Here is a 21,537-nt window from a genome sequence, read left to right as displayed (position 1 = left end):
CCCATTAGGGCTTGGTGAATTTTTTTTATCGATACAGTTTTTATCGATCCTCCCTCCCTTTCAGTTATCAAAAAAGCAAATGACAATGACATGATTCAAATCAAGTTTAGTTTTTTTTAAACCCGTTCTTATATTTGCTTTATTTCGCCTAATACCAAAAACGTTTTCTATTTCTATTTCTAGAAAGTTTTCCCTCAGCATTAACTTACAGAGGAATAATAAATATCTATATTTGTATTTATTTTTTTCACAATAAAGTGAATAAGTACAGGTGCTGCTTCGAGATGCTAACGGGGTTGGGGGGTGGCTTGTTTGGGGGTGGTGTGGGTGGCTGGGGGTGTAAGTTAAGGGGTCGGGGGGCGTCTGGGGGGTTGGGGGCCTGGGGGTGGCTTGCTGGCCGGTAGCCGCCCAGGGGAACTTGGTGCTGCCGCGGCTTCGGGGATTCTGGGGGGGCAGTGCTCGCTCTGCTGGGCCACGGTCACCTCTTTGGTGGCGGTCCTTATGCATGCCAGATCCATCACACCAGCATCGACTGAAATTCAAACATAATTCGCCTCTCCCTCCCACTGCTCGTTGAATCAGTGGGTGCTGGTGTCTGTGGATCTCACTCTGCTTAATCAATCCTTCCCTCCTTCCTCTCTATAGTTTTTCCTCTGGTCTTTTGAGTTCTCCTTAATTTGTTGGAATTTAGAGGTTTCTGGGTTTGGCGTAAGACTGGTTTTGTAACCATGTGGATGGCAGGAGATGTTTAGTCTGTGCTGGATTTCACTGTGATTTAGCTTTCTTTTCTTTGACCTTTCCTCTGGTCTCATGACCTTCTGAACTTCACGACTCGAATTCACACGAGGTGAATCAATGAGTAGAAATTTACACAAATTCACACGTACGCACACGCACGCACGTACGCGCACACCTCTGCACACACACACACACACACGCACGCACACAAACGCGCACATACGGACAACAACAACAACAACAACAAAAAAGAGAGAGCAATGATGATAAGGTGTTGAATCGGCAAGACTGCCGAATGAACAATTCTGACCTCTCTCTTTAAAAAAAAAAAAAAAAAAAATCATTTTGCTTCACATTACAATAAGCAGTACTTTGGCTGATAATTATTGTTCTTCAAAAAAATAAGACCATTCCTTTGATGCAAAATGTGACAAAAGCAATTAAATTTTTTTTTTATTCTCTTTACTTATGTGACCTTACTGCATGTTTTTTATAAATGGTATTTTATTTGTTTATTTTATTGGAGCTGAGGCGTTTATAATTTCTAGATCATGCTGGCAGCAATTTAATTCAGGTGTATTTTAGAGGGGATTCCACTTTTGAAGGAAATACAATATTTTGGAAATCTTTTAGGTCAATATAACACAGTTAATAGAAGTGCGGTTTTTTCCCCCGCCTCCCTTTTTACATTCACAGTCACGTACGTAGAAGACACCAGTGGCCCCGTGCCAGCTCAGTGCCTGCAGGGGGGATAATTGGTCGTCAAAGCTTCTGCACGAATCATTACCGCAGACTTAATCGTTGACCTTCCTACCGCACGTTAGCCGGAGTATTAACCTGGCCACTGACTGCCATGGATTGGGGCAGTGAGTCACAATTAAGGCCCTCACACCATTGCGTGTTTGTTTGTGTTTCCGTTTCTGTGCTGTGATTCACTCATTCATTTACACCCATGTCCCTTGTTACTGAGTTCCCAGTCTTGGAAAAATATGAATGTATTTCGTATATATTTGACAGTCATGTAATCAGAGGTATTTTTTCAAAAGAACTGATGAATTAATTTAGGCTTTAACTGATTTAATAACTGTTGATTACTATTCTTTCAAATGCTACCAGTGCCTCTCAAGAAATTAGAATAGCATAGAAAGATTAATTTATATTAGGAGTTAAATTAAAAAATTAACTCATTTGCTCCCAAAAACGTATAAATACGTTCCATTTTAAATGTTTTAAGTGTCCCAAAGACGTATTTATATGTTTTTTGTTTTTCTTTTATAAAAGAGCATACAGAAGGCTTTGTTGCAGCCTCTCAACTGCAAAGAACAGTTGAAGAAATGGTAGTTATTACACAAACGACCAGCAGGTGGCAGCATATATTTGTAAATAATGATGAACCTTATCTATATTCTAATGCTAATTGCTACAAAACAGAAACAGATGGAAATATACTTTCTTTTCCTGATTAAAGAAGAGACTTTAATCTTTCTTTTGGCAGGATCCATGTTTTTATAGCAATAGAACACAATATTCTGTGGACCTTGCAAAATCAGTCTAAATCCAGTAAAACAGCTAGTGAAGGGGATTGCTTCAGTGAAAATTGCTGGGAGCGAATGAGTTAAACACTTTGGAAAATGTTTTTCTTTTCATATATTCTAATACAAGTATATCCTCTTTTTTTCTAATCTAATTGTATAGTTTGTTTGTGTAAGGACCAGTTTTTCAAGTTTGACTTGTTTTAATGCAGACTCAGTGGCCCCCGACGATCGCACCACACAATGGCTGCAATGCATAGTTGGCCACGATCAATCGTATTCCATCTACCTGACAGCACCAGTGGCCACAGCACTCGTCCTCTGTCACGCAAACACACTGAGGCCACATGATGGATTATGATGGATTGTACCGCTGGCAACAAACACACACAGACTTTGTTGTCCCAGCACACTCGCAGTGTTGTCATTGCGGGATGAGATCACATTTTGAAATTCAGCCTGATGATTTCTATTTCTCACTGGGAAGACATAAGAGAGTTTGCCTCCTCTGGCTTCAATTTGAAATGTGCTGCCACGGTTTCGCGCTTTCCCTCACATCCTCCTCCTTCCTCCGGTATTGTTCCTTATCTTCCGTCTCGGTCAATTAATTGCACATGAAGAAAATGTGTTCTTGATTAACCTAATTAGATTTGTATTTGTTTGAATGATGTCAAGGCATACTGTCTTTTCTTTTAATTGAATCACAATAATGGTTTTTAAGTCTAGTTTTAAATGTGCACGTAGAGCCCCGCATTGTTCAAACGGGCTGTTAACTGACATTGTGTTTACTCTCAATTCTATCTTCTAGGCGTTGCCTATTAAATGGATTGTTTGTCATAAACCTTTTAACACACTGTCACACAAAGCTGGTTTTGTGTCACCTTCAATAGGCTGCTTCCACTGTGGCTCGAATTAATGGTGGCGTTAAAGGCAAGACTCAGCACTATAGAAAGGCATATTGCCTATAACTGCATAAATGTTTCTTTATTTTTCTCATTCATTTGTTTGTGTTCTGATTCAAAACAAAGGCAACAATATTATTGGAGTCAAGATGTCAAGGGATTCTCTCGCACTTGTCTGTTCGTTTGTACGCCCTTTCTTGCTCCCTCTCTCACTCCTTCTCTGTCTCGCACTTCATCCGGTCCTTTTCTCTCTCTCTCTCTCTCTCTCTCTCTCTCTCTCTCTCTCTCTCTCTCTCTCTCTCTCTCTCTCTCTCTCTCTCTCTCTCTCTCTATCAAGCCCCCCCCCCATCCACCCCTCCATCCCAGCCAAGCCCAGCGTGTCAAAGTATCACGAGACTGAGCAGCCAAAGAAAAGACTACATACTGTCAGGTGTGACTATTTAAAAGTCTTGGCAATCCCGTACTCAAAACGGGGCTGCTGTGGTCAATGGGAACATTGTGTAAACGTCGCTTCAACAGTTTTGTGGCTGACGAAGACATAGGAAGACACACAAAATGTGGAGTCGTAATGATGGCATTACTCAGTATTAGGTTTGACAAAAATAAATCTAAACATCGTGACATCAACATGTCGACATGGTAATGATGAGTCACAACTACTTGTTGATTCCTGTGTGGGTCTCCTGTAGACAAGATGATTGATGAATCAGCAGTAAAGAATACACAAAGGGAGTCAAGCGTGACTGGTGAGCGCTCTAGTGATTCAGCCTTTCAATGTCAGCAAATGTAAATGTCCATTTATGAGATATGAAGGTGAAGTATGGAGTGGAATGAAAAATAATTGTGTTTGTATGGACAGCACTGAGGGGAAGTTGCGTCATGTTTTTGTCTGTCTATCACTCCATCCTCCACTTCCACTTTCATCTTTTGAGCCACTGACACCACATCCAGCTCTCCATCTAGCGCTAATGCATTTCCCCTAAATATTTCAATATGCAGCTCCTCTGTTCTGCAAGTCTGAACACGTGCTCCCTTGGCCAGAGCCACAGAGACGTACTGCCCGCTCGGGGTTTTGCTTTCCCGCTGTGCTCCAAATAAGACTCAGAAAGAAGGAGAGATAAGGAAGGGGAACTTGTGGGAGGGCTTCCAGACAGTGGGGTATAGATTACAATGATAGACTTTGTGTCTTGTTTGAGATATAGTAAGAAATGTGTGGTTTATTGCACTTTCCAAAGAACTATGGAAGCAGGCTGATGAAACATTATGTTTCTGTTGAGTCACTGAACAAATGAGACACTTTCCCTGTTACATGTGCTTATAAATGACAGAGCCACAAAGCATGTCTAAGTGAAAAATTGCATAAGACAGCGGTGCAATCGGGAGCAGAGAGTCTTTTTTTTTTTTTTTTTCCTTACCACAACATTTATATACATGATAAGGACAAAGTCTTTGGGCCTCAATTCATTAATCAATAAAGGTTTGGATGAGTACATAGCAGGGTTTTGGATTTTACATTACAGCAATTTCAGTTAGTTTTAATCATTATTAAGATATATACGGTAGATCAAAATAAATGCATAAGAATTCATGGACATCAATGCTTTGGTACACTTTTACATATTTTGAAGTTGTTCTCCGCAGTGTGTGGTGACGTAATGACTATCTTGACTAGTCTTCCTGACTGAAGTTGGGGCCCAGTTTGTATTGCTGTCAGAAACTGTTGCCACCAATATCAACACATCATTCCAAAATAATGTTTAATCAACAAACGCTAATTATGCTGATATTGACATACAGTACCTGTTGCTAACGTTATCAGCTAGTGGCTAGCAGCTAGCTGCTAGCCACTAGCTGATAACTAGCTAAGCTAAGCGAATGCATATTCTGTCAAGAGCCTTCAAACTTCTTTTCAAAGGAAGCTTGATGGGTGAACATGACTCTGTACACTTGTGCTGACAGCCTGACATAGTTCCTACTGATTAGTTTTTCAACAAATCAGGCTAACTGAAATACGCTGTTTTAGCCAGCAAAATCATTGTTTGTTTTTTTTGTTTTTTGTTGTTGTCCCTTTGTCTCATAGACCAAAATGTGAAATGAATGATTACACATCAAAGTTTCCCAATACTCTCATTATTTGATGTACATAATGTTAAAAGCAGATAAAATGTGTTAAGTCAATAACATCATGTTATGTTTTCACATGAGCACACTATACTCATGTTAATTGATTTGAACACAAAAAACACAAGCGTCACAGTGGTTATTGACTGATTGCAATTGTGTTCCAGCTGCAGAACGAGTAACCGGAAAAGCCTCATCCTGACCAGTACGTCTCCCACCCTGCCCAGGCCACACTCTCCGCTGCCTGGACACATAGGTCAGTATCGAAAATCATACAGTTGTGCATTATGCTGAGGTTTCATGGTATCACTAAAGTAGGTGATCTTATTAGGTTGCCATGGCAACAACAGTGATACTGTTTTCTTTGTTGCAAGCTATCACATTGAATCTTCAGATGTTATTTTTAGACTACAATTACTAAATACTGCAATCTCGCACACTTACAAATCGGCACAAACATATTTTATATTTGCACCTATTTGGGCTAATAATTTGTCATATTTTAAGTATTCTATGAGCAGTCTCTACTTACAGTAACTAGCAACAAGGGCAACAATAACTCTTACTTCCCTCATCAAGTTTATTAATATGATGACATAATGTCTGTTTACTTTGCTTGAAAATGTAGAGGGAAAAAAAACATTCATCATATAGTCACAATTTTATAACAGTTAGTAATTGAGGAAACCATTAGGTAACAAGGACATTGCTTGGGTTACCCACAGAGTAAATTTACACTTATCTCTGACACAAAGAACTGTTGGATTTCTCATGAAATCTATTAAATTATTCTAAATCAGGTTTTCTCTCAGCTTCAACCCAATATGAACCCTGATAGATTCATGCACTTGGAATAAGACTTTTATATTTGACGAGCGAGTTTTCTGACAGCTCCCTCGGATGCTGCAGGGCGACTCAAACTTGGTGGAAAAATAAGAAAGTCAGGTTTAAGTCAATTCCTGAAACTTTTTTTTTTTTTGTCGCATATGAAAATCAAAAGTGACTGGTTGTATGCACAAACTGCCCTCAAATGAGATGCATACTTATGTTTTGCTTTATTTGGTTATGATCCCCTCCAGAAACTCTCAAATCCTCCTTTCTGTCGTGTTTATGTCACTAGGAAGCAGCCCATTGGACAGCCCACGCAACTTCTCACCAAGTGGTCCCGCCCACTTCTCTTTCGCCTCTTCAAGAAGGTTCGCATCCCTTTTTTTTTGTTGTGAAAGGCTAACTGTGAAATTGCTGATGGGATTAATTTCACATGCACAGTGAAAAAGGAGGTGATAACACACATGCAAAATGGGGGTTAGTCTTTTATCTACTGCGTGCGTGTGTGTTGTTGTAGGTTATGCTATTTAAACTGATAAAAGAAAATTACTTTCTTTCTGTTGTGATTTTTAGCGCTTCTTTTCTGTCTCCTTCAGGCCTGATGGCCGTCGATGGTCCCTGGCTTCGCTTCCCTCCTCGGGATATGGCACAAATACACCGAGTTCAACGGTAAGTTAGAGGGTCTTTAAAGAGCATACTTGACATTTGTGTTTAAAATTATGTGAAGGTAGCTTGATGTGCGAGTTAGCATGTCTGCTTCACAGTTCTGAGGTTTTACAAAAGAAATGTCAGCTCACTAACTATTTACAAAGTCAAACATAATCCAGTGTGTGACATTATTTGACTTTGAATTTGCTGTAATTTCAAAACACGTGAATTTGTTCAAACGTTTGCCATATTAAAATCTATAATAATTGTATAGGATAATGTTAGCATTAAGAATGAATCCAAATGTTAGTTGTTTTTTATTTTTTCCTTACATATGACCGAAAAGTGATATAAATGTGAAGTATCACAAAAAGAAAAAAAAGTTGAGTTTGGCAAGTATGACATCACAAAATGCTCTCTGGCAAATACAAAAATATTAAAGTTAAAAATATGCTTTGTGTCAAACCGTCAAGCTGGAACCTGAAGTCATTTTTTTAAAACCAAGGCTGAATTTCAGACAAATCCATCCATTTTTTTTTTATTTTTTTTTTTTTTTGGCGCTTGTCATCTTTAGGTTAGCAGGTTACCATGTGGCTATCCTAAGTTGAGCTAACAAAGTAATACAAATGACTAAATACATTTTGAATTAACTAGTTTGAGATAGAAAAAATGTTTAAATGAATGGAACAAATTTGACAGGACTCATGATAATGATGTAAAGAATTCAGCGGTCCATGTCTGGCCTGTGGGTCATATTTTTCCCACCCCTGCCTTCGAATGTGCTAGGGGCTATTTCCTTCCGCCAAACTGTATTTTTGTATCATCTGGTAAACAAATTTTGTATCCTGTGCATGAATATTTATCTCCTTCATAGAAGTTTGTGTGTATACATTTTATGCATGAAATCAGTTGTCGTTAGGCATTTCATATAGTCATGCTCTGAAGTTGCCTGTTTGGCTCGTTTCTTCTCGCTTTGAAAGAATTTCACGGCCCGCGAGCATCTGAGCGGCGTGTGCGCGCACAAAGACACAGAAGAGCATGCAAAACTTCAAAATACCTCATCAGTTGCCAAGAAATGATTGACCTGATTTGTCTGTGCACCATCACTTGGAAAAGAAAAAGGAAAAAAAAAAAAGAAAAGTGGAGCAGAGATAATTGAAATGAATTGTGCCTTTGAGTCACAACGTGTTCCTATAAATTTCCGCACACCTCGCTGTGTTCCCTCTGGCGTGGATAGTTAATGAGGAGGGGTGGGTGACGCAGAGGTGATTACAAGATCATTTAGGCAGAAATGTCTTGAACTGTTCTGTCGCTTCTGCCTCTGCATCTTTTTCTGTTGTTCACAGTAGCGCTGAAATGAACAAATACTCATACTGTAGATCCGGTTTCATTAATCATGCAGTCTACACATGTTCCTCTCCACTTCCTGGTTCATTCCTCCTTGCCTATTGGAGGCATTACTCGCCTGGTTAGCCGCAGCCTCGTCCCTGCATATTGATCAGAGCAGATGAAAGGTACGAGCATGCCTGTGTGGGGAGAAGTCATACGTCCTCTTTAAATGCATGCATAAAATCTTCAGAAACGGGAAGTAAGCGGTGCATAGCATAAATAAAATCCTCTTTGAAAACTGCCACTTTCAACCACTTCTTGGTAAATATGAGAAGGTTCTGCTGTATATTTTGCACATTTATTATATATTATGAAATTTTTTTCCTAGCAAGGCAGCACGGTGTGTTAGTGGGTTGTCTGCGTCACAGTTCTGAGGTTGAGGGTTTGAATCTCTGTTGTGTTGCCCTGTGGATTTTGCATGATTTCCCCATACTTTTGGGGATTTTTTCAGGGTACTCTGGCATTAAACGGGAGGTCAACCCTCCAAAAAAGTCTTGACAATGATATGTTCTGTTCTATGCAGCCCCGCATGTCTAAATATGGTATTCTGGTAAATATTGCATTAGTGGAATATGAGTTAAGCAGCAAAATCCAGACGTTTTTATCAATATCAGAAGCACTGATCTATATTGCTGGATAAAAAACCACTGGCACTTGCATACACACCCGTGGTCAATTTAGTCTTCGAGGAGTCTCACGTGTGTTTTTAGAATGTTTGAGTCTGTCGATTTGAACATCTTTCAACTGTGATGTGGATGTGCTGGGTTGAAGTTACCAACCCAAATTTGCATGATTTCCGAGTATTCGTTGTAAAATGTTGTTTTCTACTGAAGTGCTGTGATGTCGGCTGTGCACTAGTTAAGCGTTTAAAGATTAAGGTAAAAGTGAAAGAGATGAAAGAGATGGAGGCGCGTACGAACTGAATGAGTTGGCTCCTGTAGTGTTTTCCTCTATATGTCCATGGGGTGGATTCTGGCATGTTTCTTTGACCGGACTGCCTGCATTCCTCGCCATTATTCCACTCTTCAGCTTCCAAGTGGCTGCGAGCGGCTTCCTTCCAGCAGAAATCATTGTGTGGTCAATGCCAAGCATGACATCCCATTGGGAGGCGTGTTCATTCACTCTGCTATTGATCCAGGTTGGCGTTTTCCCCGCTGAGCTGGCGAAAAAGCCGCTATCAACTCCGAAAGGCAGCAGGCCACTTTTATTCCGCCAGACTGTTTCATTCCTTGCAGAGTTTAACCTTTTGTTGCTCTACGCTTCTGTCCTTCTTGATATTTTCTCTGTGCTTTCACCTTTCTCTTGCTACCTTGTGTTGTTCATGTTTTTGCACCCACTCACACGATGGTGCACTGTGTACTTTCCTGTCCTCCTCCTTGCTTCTCTGCTCCCCTCGTTCACATCAATTATTAGCCGCTTCACAGGCATCAAAGGTGCAAAGAAAATCAAAAGATAAAACAAAATCATTCCCTCTCTTCTGGGTGCTGCTGGTTCTTTTCCAGTCGTCCAGCTCTTCCCAGGAACGTCTGCACCAGCTGCCCTTCCAGCCCACCATGGATGAGCTGCACTTCCTATCCAAGCACTTTGGCAGCACCGAGAGTATCACGGACGACGACGGGGGCCGCCGCTCGCCGCACGTCCGTCCTCGCTCTCGGAGCCTCAGGTGAGACCTCCGCCAAAGAAAAATTACGTCCAAAATGTCACATTTCATTTAAATAAAAATAAAATGAAATCACAGGTGATGATTATTTTCTACTTCTTACCGTTAGGTGTCAGTAATTGCAACATTTTTTTTTTCACTGCAGCTCTATCTGCTGGATCAAGTGCTCATTGTTTGTTTTAGTACAAGCTGATCATAATGTCAAATAATATAAATTCCTCTGGAAGCTCCTATCAATTAGATTTGCCCATGCACTGCCCCTTTACAGAAATGTCTGCACTTATTGTTACCATTAGCCAGATCTGATCACGTGATCAGAATTTGGGCCGATCACATGATTTTCAGTCTATTGTATCAACTGAAAAAGGTAGTTTTATAAATTGCAATATTTCTAAAGTCCACAATAAAGAATAAAGAAGAACAATAAAAGCCATCTAAATATGGAGGTAAATATGGTGCAAAAGTAACTTGTTAAAAAAAATGGACCTGTAGAAAAAAAAAGTATAAATTTGTATCTGTAAAAGTTGTGATTTGTACCTGTAAAAAAAAAAAATGCATGTAAAAAAATGTCTACTTTCTGTATATCTTAAATTAAACTATTAATACAAAATTGTTACATTAAAGACTTTTAATTTAGTACTATTTAGTACTCCTTTGCCCCAGAATGGCACCAAAAGAAAAATCTTTTGTTAGACATGGCACAAAAACATTGAATAGGTCAGTTTTCACTGAATAACGGATAGGCTCCCCCAAAATATGTGAATTCACATATGCCAAAATAAATTACTACAATGCACGAGTGCTCAGAACTTCTTGTGTAGAACCAAAAGAAGAAATTCCAAATAAAAACTTTATAAAGAGTTTAGATTATTTTAATACAGTGTTCCCTCGCTATAAATGCGGTTCACATTCATTTTTTTTAAAGTAGTGTACCCATTTTATAAAATTTATGAAGGTTTGAACATGAGAGAAATATGAGAAAATGTAAAAAATGTCAAATGTAAATGCCTCAATGAGAAAAGTGTATAAATGTGGTGGGGGTTTTAGAGCCTTAAAAGATTTACAATAAATGTAAAACATAAAGCTAACTACTTTGCAGATTTCATTTATTGCGGATATTTTTTGGAACCTAACCCCAGCGGAAAACGAGGGAACACTGTACATCATGTACATCAGCGGACCACTACTCATATGCACCTTAACGGCTTTGAGCAGGTATGTCATCCGTGCAATCTGATTGGATGTTATTTTTGTCCTTTGAAATCATTGCCATGACAAAAACCCACTTGAATGGTTCCATTGTAAAGTTCAATGCACACAGGTGCTATTATGAGCAGAAATTGAAATTACAATCATGATAACATTTTCCAAATGTGTGTCTGCTAATATATAAACAATTACTTTAAACTAAGTATTATCTTATTATATTATCTACATTAGTTAGCTGCATTGCTGTCATGGCACCATCACTGAGTGACAGACTGTAATTTGGGATTAATTATAGTTTAATTATCAGGGAGGTTAAATTACCGCAGAATGTCAACGTGTCCATGCCAATTCACTCAAATTGATCATGATGGTTTTGCTGGCATCATATACCGCATGCATGACAGGCTCCATTAAAACACTAAATTGACTAGATTGTGTACATAATCCGTTAGATACATATAAATATGCACCACTGAAAAATGTGACACGGAGGACACCAATTTCCTGACTGTTGATCTGCCGCTTTAATGTGGAGAGGTGAATATTGGATGGCAGTTGTGAGTAACAGGAAAAGCTAAAAACTTATTGCACCAGTCTTGCTGGAAGTACACACGCCGCAGGTGCCGTCAAGGAGCTCACAAAACTACCAGGCCCAAGACAGAGAGAGAGAGAGAGAAAAAAAGACTTTTATCCTTCTTGTGATTTGTGCGTATCCCATCCTTGCACCCTGTGGTTTTGGGTGCCTCCAGAGAGCAACACCGTCTTTTCATTCCAGGTCTACAAGGTGCACACTCCCCACTCGCACACCCCAGCATCCGCTCTGAATCCCTCAACAACACACGACGCATCACTACTTATCAGCTCTCGGCTGGCGTATTAATCCGCTCAGCAGATCCTGTCCTAGATAATACTCCAGCATGTGTCCCGGCTTTTCCATAGCGCCCCCATTGTGTACCTTGACATCCCTCATTGTTACTATTCACATCACGTCAGTCTGTGAGGCTTTTTCTGCTTTGCCCACAAGACGTCTTTTCATCATCATATGCTCTCTCATGCCACTGATGTGCCATTGTCGTGTCCGTATAGTTGACAAAAAAAGGGATTAAATTAATATTTTGAGCACCCTTTCAGTGCATATGTCTCTCAAAGCCTGTGATGGAGGAGAGTTTTTTATGCAAGAAGTCTCCATTAATTAAAGACAGTAGTACATTTCTGGAGCACATTAGCATAATAAGTGGACATGTCGGGAAGCTGTGAATGTTTTATTTTTTCTCAAGTGGAGGGGGAAAGAAAAAAAAAAAAAAAGTTCCATTTCGCTTTTGCCTGCATATTTTACTCGCTCTTTGATTTTCCTCACTGGATGATGTATCTTACGCTCTCGTTTGTCTCTCCTCAGCCCGGGGCGCTCGCCATCCTGCTATGACAATGAAATAGTGATGATGAACCATGTGTACAAGGAGCGCTTCCCCAAGGTCAGACGCACACAAAGCTGTTGCTCCATTAAAAAAAAAACCTCACATTTACTGTTACTTGCTATGGCTGGAATGTAGTAAATCAACTACAGGTTCAGTAGCTATAAAGTATAAAGTGTACTCACCCTACAAATGCCAGGTTTTTGTGATATAAAATATAATTGGTCAAGATAAATCATTTAACCAAAACCTTTCTTTTTATTTGTGACCTATAACTTGTACATTAAAAAGAAGCAGCTACGGTTGCAAAAATGTGCACACCCTCTTATAAGTGGGCTTTGTTCTTAACCACTCGTATTCAAACTCATGTTAAATTGGAGTCATTAATTAAATCACAGCTGTTCTAGTCAACTTTTCCTTGGTTTCATCAGACCATAAGACATTTTCTCACATGTTTATGATGAGATTTTGATATGGTCTGGTTTATCAAAACAACACATTACCTTAAGTTAAACATAGTTGTGGCCTCATCAATAATTTCAAAATAATTTATCTTGGTTTAATTTCTTGAAATATATCACAAAAACTTGGCATTTGAACATGGGTGTGAAGACTTTTTATATCCAAATACATTATAATAGCTACTACTACTACTACTACTACTAGTAGTAGTAATTAATAGTTAATTACTTTGTAATTTTCACATAATCTATCTTTCAATTTCCTTCATTAGCATTCAGCTGTCAGCATTCCCACGCAATTTCTGCAGAAATTGCACTTAGTCTATAGTTATATTTTAACATCATCCCCTGGTTGAGGTAGCGTTATAGTGGGGGGATACGAATCGTTTCCTCTTCCACTTATGTCAAGGACTATCAGCATGCCTCTTGAAGTCTCTGTAAAACTGAATAAAAAAGCAAACAAAAGAGAATTAAACATTGTATATTTAAACAGCACTATGTTCAACCAAATGATATGATTTCATCCCATGCAAGTCCAGAAGCTCAATACCAACATGTAATGCAAAACCCGTTGCTAGGCTAACCGGAATTAGCATCGATGTTCCACACATTTGAATAACTCCCACGTTAACGTACACTGAGTAGCAACAAAGGTGAATCAAACATTTCATATTTATCAATTTATATACACCAAAATGTTCAACTAAACCATATAATGTCTCTTAACAAGAGTCTGCTAACTTTATGCTAACATCATTGGAAACGCCATAGATAAGTACATATAGATGTTAATAACTGCAACTGTTAGCAAATTTATTGTTTCAGATGTGTGTATCAAATTGTTAGACCTTTATATTAACCAGTACCCAAGAAGTAGCTGTGAGATTCAAAAAGGTTGGTGAACCCCTGCTATAGACATTTTCAATGAAACAAGTGAAAACTACTACCGGTAAAATTGCAGCGAGTGATTACTGCTATTATAGTTTGTTTTATTGTAGTTTTTAAAGTTAATTTTTGAGGTTTATCACCACCCGATCTAACTTGACAATAACAGATGATTATTCAGTGTGTTGTTGTCCATTAGGCCACAGCTCAGATGGAGGAGAGGCTAGCAGAGTTCATCCACAACTACTCCCCAGAGAGCGTTCTACCTCTGGCTGACGGCGTCCTCAGTTTCATCCATCACCAGATAGCTGAGCTGTCCCGAGATTGCCTGACCAAATCACGAGAGGGTCTCATTACCAGTGTTTACTTCTGCGAACTTCAGGAAAACTTGGAGAAGCTCCTGCATGACGTGAGTATCAAAGCCTCGCGTCTCCTTTTGGCTACATGACTGACTCTCCGTTCGTTTCTATTTGCCCTCAGGCGTACGAGCGCTCAGAGAGTTCAGAGCTCACCTTCGTCATCGAGCTGGTCAAGAAGCTCTTTATCATCATATCTCGACCGGCCAGGCTGCTGGAGTGCTTGGTGAGACTTTTCTGACATTTGGTTGTTATTTTTTCAAGTTACAGAAAATGCTTCGGTCAATAATCAATTGTAGGCGAGAGAGTCTTGAAGTAATGAAAATCGGCGTATCACATCAGGTAGCCACAAGGTTGCTATTTGAAGAGCCGGTCGTATTTATAGACTGGGCTAAATCAATATGCTTCCTTGGCTTTCCCACCGGGAAACTGTACAAAGGTGCGACTCACCACACAAACGCAAGCCTTTCTTCAATATTCAAAATTGCCCTTAAAGTAATAATAAGCACATGTTCTGTGATGCTGCAGAACATATTCCAGGGGTGTCAAACACATTGTAGTTCAGGGGCCACATACAGCCTGATTGGATGAAAAGCAACTCTGCATAATATTGTGCCTTTTCTTAAGGAGGAGCACTTTTTATTAATATTTCAATTGCTTATTGATTCTTTTCATTGTGGTGTGTCACATTTACAATAATATTTAATTACCACTAAGAAACAGACAACATGAGTGGAATTTTCATTCAAATCACCTTTTTCTCGAGGAAGTGCGTTCACATTATTTGTAAAAGGACAACGTTCTATTCTCGAAAATCATGCTGGGGGAAAAAACAGTTAACCATGTATGTTTTAAAGAGGAAGCCAACCTTAAACATTACTTGACAAATTATAATGTGTTATGTGACCTGACTAGTCTAAACATGACATTTGTGGAATATGGGTTATGTGGCAAAATCCAGCCGTTTTTATCCCTCTCAAGTGGCAGCCATTTTGCCACTTGCTGTCGACTGAAGATGGCATAACAGTTGCTCAGGGCTCAGGTAACGACCCTGTTTTCTGAAGCTGAGCAGTGATTGGTTGTTACCTGAGATCTGAGCAACTGTAATGTCATTTTCACTTGACAGCAAGGATATTGATAAAAACTGCTGGATTTTGCTGCTTCACACATTTTCCATTAACGCAATATTAACCAGAATACCATATTTAGACTAGTGCATGTTGTAGTCAAAATTTTGGGGGGGAGTTGACTTCACCTTTAAGGGGAAAAAACAAAAAGCAAACCATGTTTTGCTTATTTCTATTTTGGATCAAATCATATTTTTGTGAGGGGAAAAATAATACATATTTTAAGGCCCTATTTCCCAGCTGTACGTGCAGGTGTACTTTATAGCTGCAAGATGCTTTTTACAAGACAGCTTTAATACTGACACTGCTCATTTCGTCGCAGTTCATTAAAGCAGACAGGTCACAAGTCATGACCTTGGCATGTTGCATGCAGTCAGAGTGTGTGAAAAAAACACGTACCTGACGTATGGCCTCACACGTTTGTCACTGACGACACTCCACCCACATTTGGCTCATCGTTCTGTTGCCAAGACGACCATCCAGATGGGGTCGACTGGGTCAGACAAGATGCGAATGAATTTTTTATTTTTTTTCCTACATTGTCATGGCCCTTTCGGTTAGCAAGAATAACACACTGTGATGAAATGGTTCTTTAGTATTTCAGTCAATGCTGAGGTCTGCTGTGGTGGAAATGTCAGCCAGTCTGGAGGCTGTTAGCTGCAAAAATATGATCCTTGAGGAGAGGGAGGTTAATCCTTCCTCCTCTGCTGGTTCTATTCTTTTTGGTCAAGAGGGGGGTGGTTGTGGGGGCGTGTCGGATACACGAGAACACGGGAGGAAATGATCCCGGCAGCCCTCCGGCTCTGCCTTGTAATCAAAATCACGATGTGATCCCACAGGACACCAAAACAGGAAAAAGGGATGCTTTTCAAAAAGTAATTTAAAGTTGGCTCTTGTACAACACTGTTGTTGTTGTTGTTGTTTTGTTCATGTTGTAGCTATAATTTGTGTGGCACTATTGGAATTGCTTGGTCTGTTGTATTAAATGGCATAAGATGTACATGCACTGACCACAACAGTAGATACATCAACATGATATAATGCCATCCAAAGTACAGTAATCAACCACGTCCACCATGTGAAAATATGAGACGTCATCTATAATAGTTTGTGATTTTTATCAATGTTTTGTTATTGTTTCATTTAGTCACAAGATTTGCAAAGCCCATCAGCCGTTTCAATCAGTCAAGTGTTGTACATATAGTCTCGACCTTCTCCCTATTCACCTTTGAATTTTGTCGCTCATGCTAAAGTCAAAGTCCATAGCAACCAAAAATTAAGTAAGTATAATTAGATGACAAAAGATTGACCACCATGATATAAATTCTTTTTCCTCTCTGTTAATAGTTGGCCATGAAGAGTCATTTTCTTTGGGAATCTTTTAGACATTATTAACACTTGGGCCATGTGCAAATTGTCTTTCACATCTATATAAACGTGTTAGAAGACATTATTTGGGCTTTATCACACACACAAGGTAGCAATGTAGATTTTTTTTTTTCACACTTTACAAATGAACCCAATCTGCTTTTATGTCTGTGCATCCGTTATATTAATGCCAGGCTTTCTGCCATTTTGAAGCTTGTTTGGTCTGCGTGCTCACGTAACAGGAGTTTAATCCGGAAGAATTCTACCATCTGTTGGAGGCAGCTGAGGACCACGCCAAGGAGGGCCAGTTGATGAAGGCGGACATCCCTCGATACATCATCAGCCAGCTGGGGCTCACCAGGGATCCCCTGGAAGGTGAGCGGCAGGAAATAGAAAAGAAGAAATAACTTTGTGTTCTCACCAAAAAGATTTGCTTTTAATGATTGCCTCTAGACATTGGTCAGTTCCAGAAGAGAAACTCACATATTAACATGACTGAGCTTTCCTTGTACCCTCACATGACTAACTATACATGTTTTTCTCACTGACTTTAGACTTTTTATTATGAATGAATGGACAACAATTCCCTTTAGAAAGCTATTACAACTGTATTCCATTTTACCTCCTGCATGTGTGCTGAAGCTTTTCTGTTATGGCGTATTAATGAGATATTTTTTGACATTCTAGATGAGACAATATGTGACATCTGGAATCTAAGCTGCTGGAAGCATTGCGGCGGGTAGACGTGTGGCAGCATCAGCGTCTCTAATTAATCATCGCGGCTCTAGCGCCACCATCACCGCCTCCAAACCTTTAATTAACACCTGTCAGATGGGCCCGGTCTAAACCAAGGCTGTTCATTAGCTGTTGGGCTAAATGGCCTGGAATGGCTCCTTTTTCATAAATCCATGAGAAATAGTTGGCTTCTTTCTGATCTATTCTGCTCGAGATAAGACGATTTTTGCAGCTTCACACGTGGGCACATGTTCTCTAACAACATCGCTTCTCCCACTTTGTCTTTCTTGGCACATAATAGAGGCTGTGTGTGCCACATCAAACCCAAATTGACACAATTGATGGTCCTCTGTTCCATCAAATGCTTTGTGGCATCTTTTTTTTGGGGGGGTGTGCTTTAACGAAGCATTTAAATAATAATTAGTGTGCTCCAGCAGCTGTCACGCACGGTACATGCGGTACAAGAACAGTGGAAATTAGCAGCTTTCTGCTGGCAGAGAACAGGACGAGTGGGAGGCAGCATTGAAAGAAACGTGGGAAATTAATAGGAGCGTTCTTCTTAATGCTGTTTCCTTGTGTGACACGCTTGGCTGTGGTGATTGTACGCAACGTCTGAATTGTGATATGAGACGCCTGCCACCATAGCTAAAAGAAGAATTTATTTTTGTCTTGAAGCTCGGTTTTCTTGTTAACTATTGTGTTGTTTTTTTTCCCCACCAGATATCGTGAGTCTTGACAGTTACGACAGCGAAGGTCCACACACGCCAGAGACCGATGACTCAACAGAGGTAGTCTACAAAATGAAATTCAGTAATACAGAAGCTGACAAAACATGCTCGTACACATGTCCTTCATTATTTATGATTCAGCACATAAACGCACTCCTCAACAGTTGTAATTTGGATCATTATTAAATTGTAAAATGTAGTTTTAAAATTGTTTAAAGAGTCATTTATTTATCAAGGGGGGGTAAATCCAAACCTAAAACTTCACTGGTAATTCTCACTGAAGGCATCAAAACTAAGAAGGAACACGTGGAGTTATGCACTTCAAAAAAAGGTGAAATACCGTAATTGAAAGTATGTTTTATATTCTAGTTTCTTCAAAATAGCTTTGCACACTCTTGCACACTCTTGGCATTCTCACCTCTGGGAACTCCTTCACTTCAATACTGTTGGAAAATCATTTCATGTGACGACTCTTGAAGCTCATCGAGGGAATGCCAACTGTGTGTAAAAACAAAATCATCAGCGCAAAGAGTGACTGACTATTTTGAATAAACTAGAATATAAAACATGTTTTAAGTTATTTCACCTTTTAGTACAAAATTCCACGTGTTCATTTGGAGTTTTGTTGCCTTCAGTGAGAATCTACAATGCAAATAGTCATAAAAATTGCATGAGAAGGTGTGTCCAAACTTTTGGCCTTTACTGTATGGCCAGATATGCCCTTAATAAATAAATTCATCAGTTAGAAACTGCATTTTTGGATTTACATATGGTGATGAACCAAAATACAGCAGTGTGACAAATGTGCAAAATAAATAAATAAAGAATGCAATTGACACCAAAATGTTAAGGGTAAAGTTCCATGAAAATGTGTGAAGTATTTTTTTCACAATCCAAACCAAAAGTGATGAAAACATCCTCTCCCTAAGAGAGATTAAAAAAAACAAAAAAAACAAAAAAAAAAACATCACTCTTGAGTCTCCTTTGTAAGTGTTGAATGTCTCTATTACCAGGGTAAGGGGAGAGCCATCAAACCACCAAGTGAGGAAGACTTTCAGAGCATCAAACTAATCAGCAATGGCGCTTACGGGTAAAGCACTCGACTGCATGACACACATATATCACAATTCACATTTGTAATGTATGATCTTAACTAAATGAGCATACTGTAAAGATTAGGGTCACCAACAAGTAGCCCACAAGGGCTACAAATACCTCACCAGTGATAGGACATTGTGATTTCCTGGGAATGTTTACATGTAATCATTTGGGGCTGGGGCAATGACCAATCATTGCTCGCCTGTTATCTGGGTTTGGTCTAGGCACTGTGATGTAATTTTTAGTTGACAGCAATTGGCAAAATGGCCGCCCCATGTCATGGATAAAAACGGCTGGATTTTGCAGCTTATTTTGCAGAACATATTATTATAACGAGCATTTTTGACTTGACTTAGTTTAAAGACAAATGTATGTTTATTCGTCATCTGTTCTCAATCTTTCCAGGGCCGTTTATCTGGTGCGCCACAGGGAGACCCGACAGCGCTTTGCCATGAAGAAGATCAACAAGCAGAATCTGATCTTGAGGAACCAAATCCAGCAGGCCTTTGTCGAGAGGGACATCCTCACCTTTGCAGAGAACCCCTTCGTTGTTTCCATGTTTTGTTCCTTTGAAACACGCAAACACTTGTGCATGGTGCTGGAGTACGTTGAAGGTAAGATTAACTCATTTGCTCCCAAAAACGTCTAAATACGTTTTATTTTAAATGTTTCAAGTGTCCCAAAGATGTATTTATACTTCTTTTTTTTATGCTAGAGCATACTGAATGCAGCCTCTCAACTGCAGAGAAAGGGGTGAAGCAATGGTAGTAATTACAAAAACGGCCAGCAGGTGGCAGCAGAGTATACAAGGGCCATGTTGAAAACAACCTGATTTCCCCACAATTCTAAACAGATTTGTGAATAATGATGAAACCTAGCTATATTCTGATGCTATTTGCTGCCAAACGGAAACAGATAGAAATCTTGATGGGTAGGTTTGGTAGGTTTTTGTAACAATGAAATAGCTGCGAGTGAATAAGTTAAAATACATTTTTTTATTGTTTTATTTATTTATTTATTTTTTGGGGGGGGGTACTTTTTTATTTTTTAATATGCAATGAAATACTGTAAAATGTTCAATTCACTTTTAAATTAAATCACAATAATCTCTGAGGTGTTAAGTCTTCATCAGGTGACATCTGACATCTGTGCCGCACATTGAATTGTTTCTATGCACTTGGCAGCTTCAGCTTCGTGTTATTTACTCCTCAAGTGTTTGCAGGATCTAATTGAGCAATGGCGTCACGAGTCGTGCATGGTGTAACTAACTTGCTACTTAATGTGTGCAGGTGGTGACTGCGCCACCTTGTTGAAGAACATCGGGGCTCTACCTTTGGAGCTGGCCAGGATGTACTTTGCTGAGACCGTTCTGGCCCTGGAATACTTGCACAACTATGGCATTGTTCACAGAGACCTGAAACCAGACAAGTCAGTCCTCAATGATCTTTCATGGTTACTATGTGTAAAATTGAAAGTGAAATTGTATATATTGTCCTCTGTGTATTATTTTTGCCAAATTAAAGTGCTTCAGTTAAGTAAGGTTGAGCCTTAATGAACATGGGAATGTACTGGTGCTGCAGTGAGGCCAGTTGAGAGTTTAATCCAAATGAAGGTTACCAGGAAACATAATTGACAAAGAGCACAATGGGTTTAGGCTAAAGAGACCTCAAAGGCCAAAAAAAAAAAAAAAAAAGCAGCAATTGGACAAGATTGGATACTTGACAAACTCAAATGGCACTCAGTTTAGCGCAGACCTCTGCCAAGGCCAAACAATCCAATTTGGATCAGCCGCAATCCACCTGCTGCATCAAATGTTGGGAGAAAATTAACAAAAGTGGAAAATCCTCCACGGCTGCTTTACTGTAGAGTTGTGCCAACATTTCAAAGTATTTTGTTTTTCCTGCTCACTAGTCTGGTCAACAATGCAATGTATGTCTGTCATATATGACACAAGCGATTGTTTTTCCCCTATTGTAGTCTGTTAATCACCTCCATGGGCCACATCAAGCTGACAGACTTCGGCTTGTCCAAAATGGGCCTGATGAGCCTCACTACCAATCTGTATGAAGGACACATTGAAAAAGACGCCAGAGAGTTCCTGGATAAGCAGGTACTTATTTCTCAAGTCTCCTTCACGGGCACGACAATGAGGTGAAATGTGCTCAAATCAGGACGCTTGATTGATGCACGGTCAAATGACAATCAAAAGAATCATTCCATCTTTTGCAGGGGTGCGTCCCACCCTGCCGAGTCTCATTCGTCTTCACAAAATCATGCTTGCTGAATCAGTGAAGCATGATGCTTTCCATCTTTGTGGCAATCCCATTATAGCTATTGTTT

General features: G+C 39.6%; 1 protein-coding gene across 3 annotated transcripts in view; it reads left to right on the top strand.

Annotated features, from left to right (window-relative positions):
* Positions 1-21,537, top strand: part of mast1a (microtubule associated serine/threonine kinase 1a) — a 66,643-nt gene that overhangs the window by 26,813 nt on the left and 18,293 nt on the right. For all 3 annotated transcript variants that reach the window (XM_077524409.1, XM_077524408.1, XM_077524410.1), the window contains 13 exons: positions 5,461-5,549; positions 6,414-6,489; positions 6,718-6,790; positions 9,661-9,821; positions 12,424-12,499; positions 13,985-14,194; positions 14,266-14,367; positions 16,879-17,011; positions 18,092-18,159; positions 19,113-19,189; positions 19,603-19,811; positions 20,487-20,625; positions 21,175-21,307. In XM_077524409.1, the coding sequence (XP_077380535.1) occupies positions 5,461-5,549; positions 6,414-6,489; positions 6,718-6,790; positions 9,661-9,821; positions 12,424-12,499; positions 13,985-14,194; positions 14,266-14,367; positions 16,879-17,011; positions 18,092-18,159; positions 19,113-19,189; positions 19,603-19,811; positions 20,487-20,625; positions 21,175-21,307 (1,546 nt within the window). The remainder of the gene's footprint in view (positions 1-5,460; positions 5,550-6,413; positions 6,490-6,717; positions 6,791-9,660; positions 9,822-12,423; positions 12,500-13,984; positions 14,195-14,265; positions 14,368-16,878; positions 17,012-18,091; positions 18,160-19,112; positions 19,190-19,602; positions 19,812-20,486; positions 20,626-21,174; positions 21,308-21,537) is intronic.

Source organism: Festucalex cinctus, chromosome 6 (genome assembly GCF_051991245.1).
Source record: "Festucalex cinctus isolate MCC-2025b chromosome 6, RoL_Fcin_1.0, whole genome shotgun sequence".
Lineage (NCBI taxonomy): Eukaryota > Metazoa > Chordata > Actinopteri > Syngnathiformes > Syngnathidae > Festucalex > Festucalex cinctus.
The sequence above is the reverse complement of the archived record's forward strand: the minus strand, read 5'-3'. Positions and strand labels throughout refer to the sequence as shown.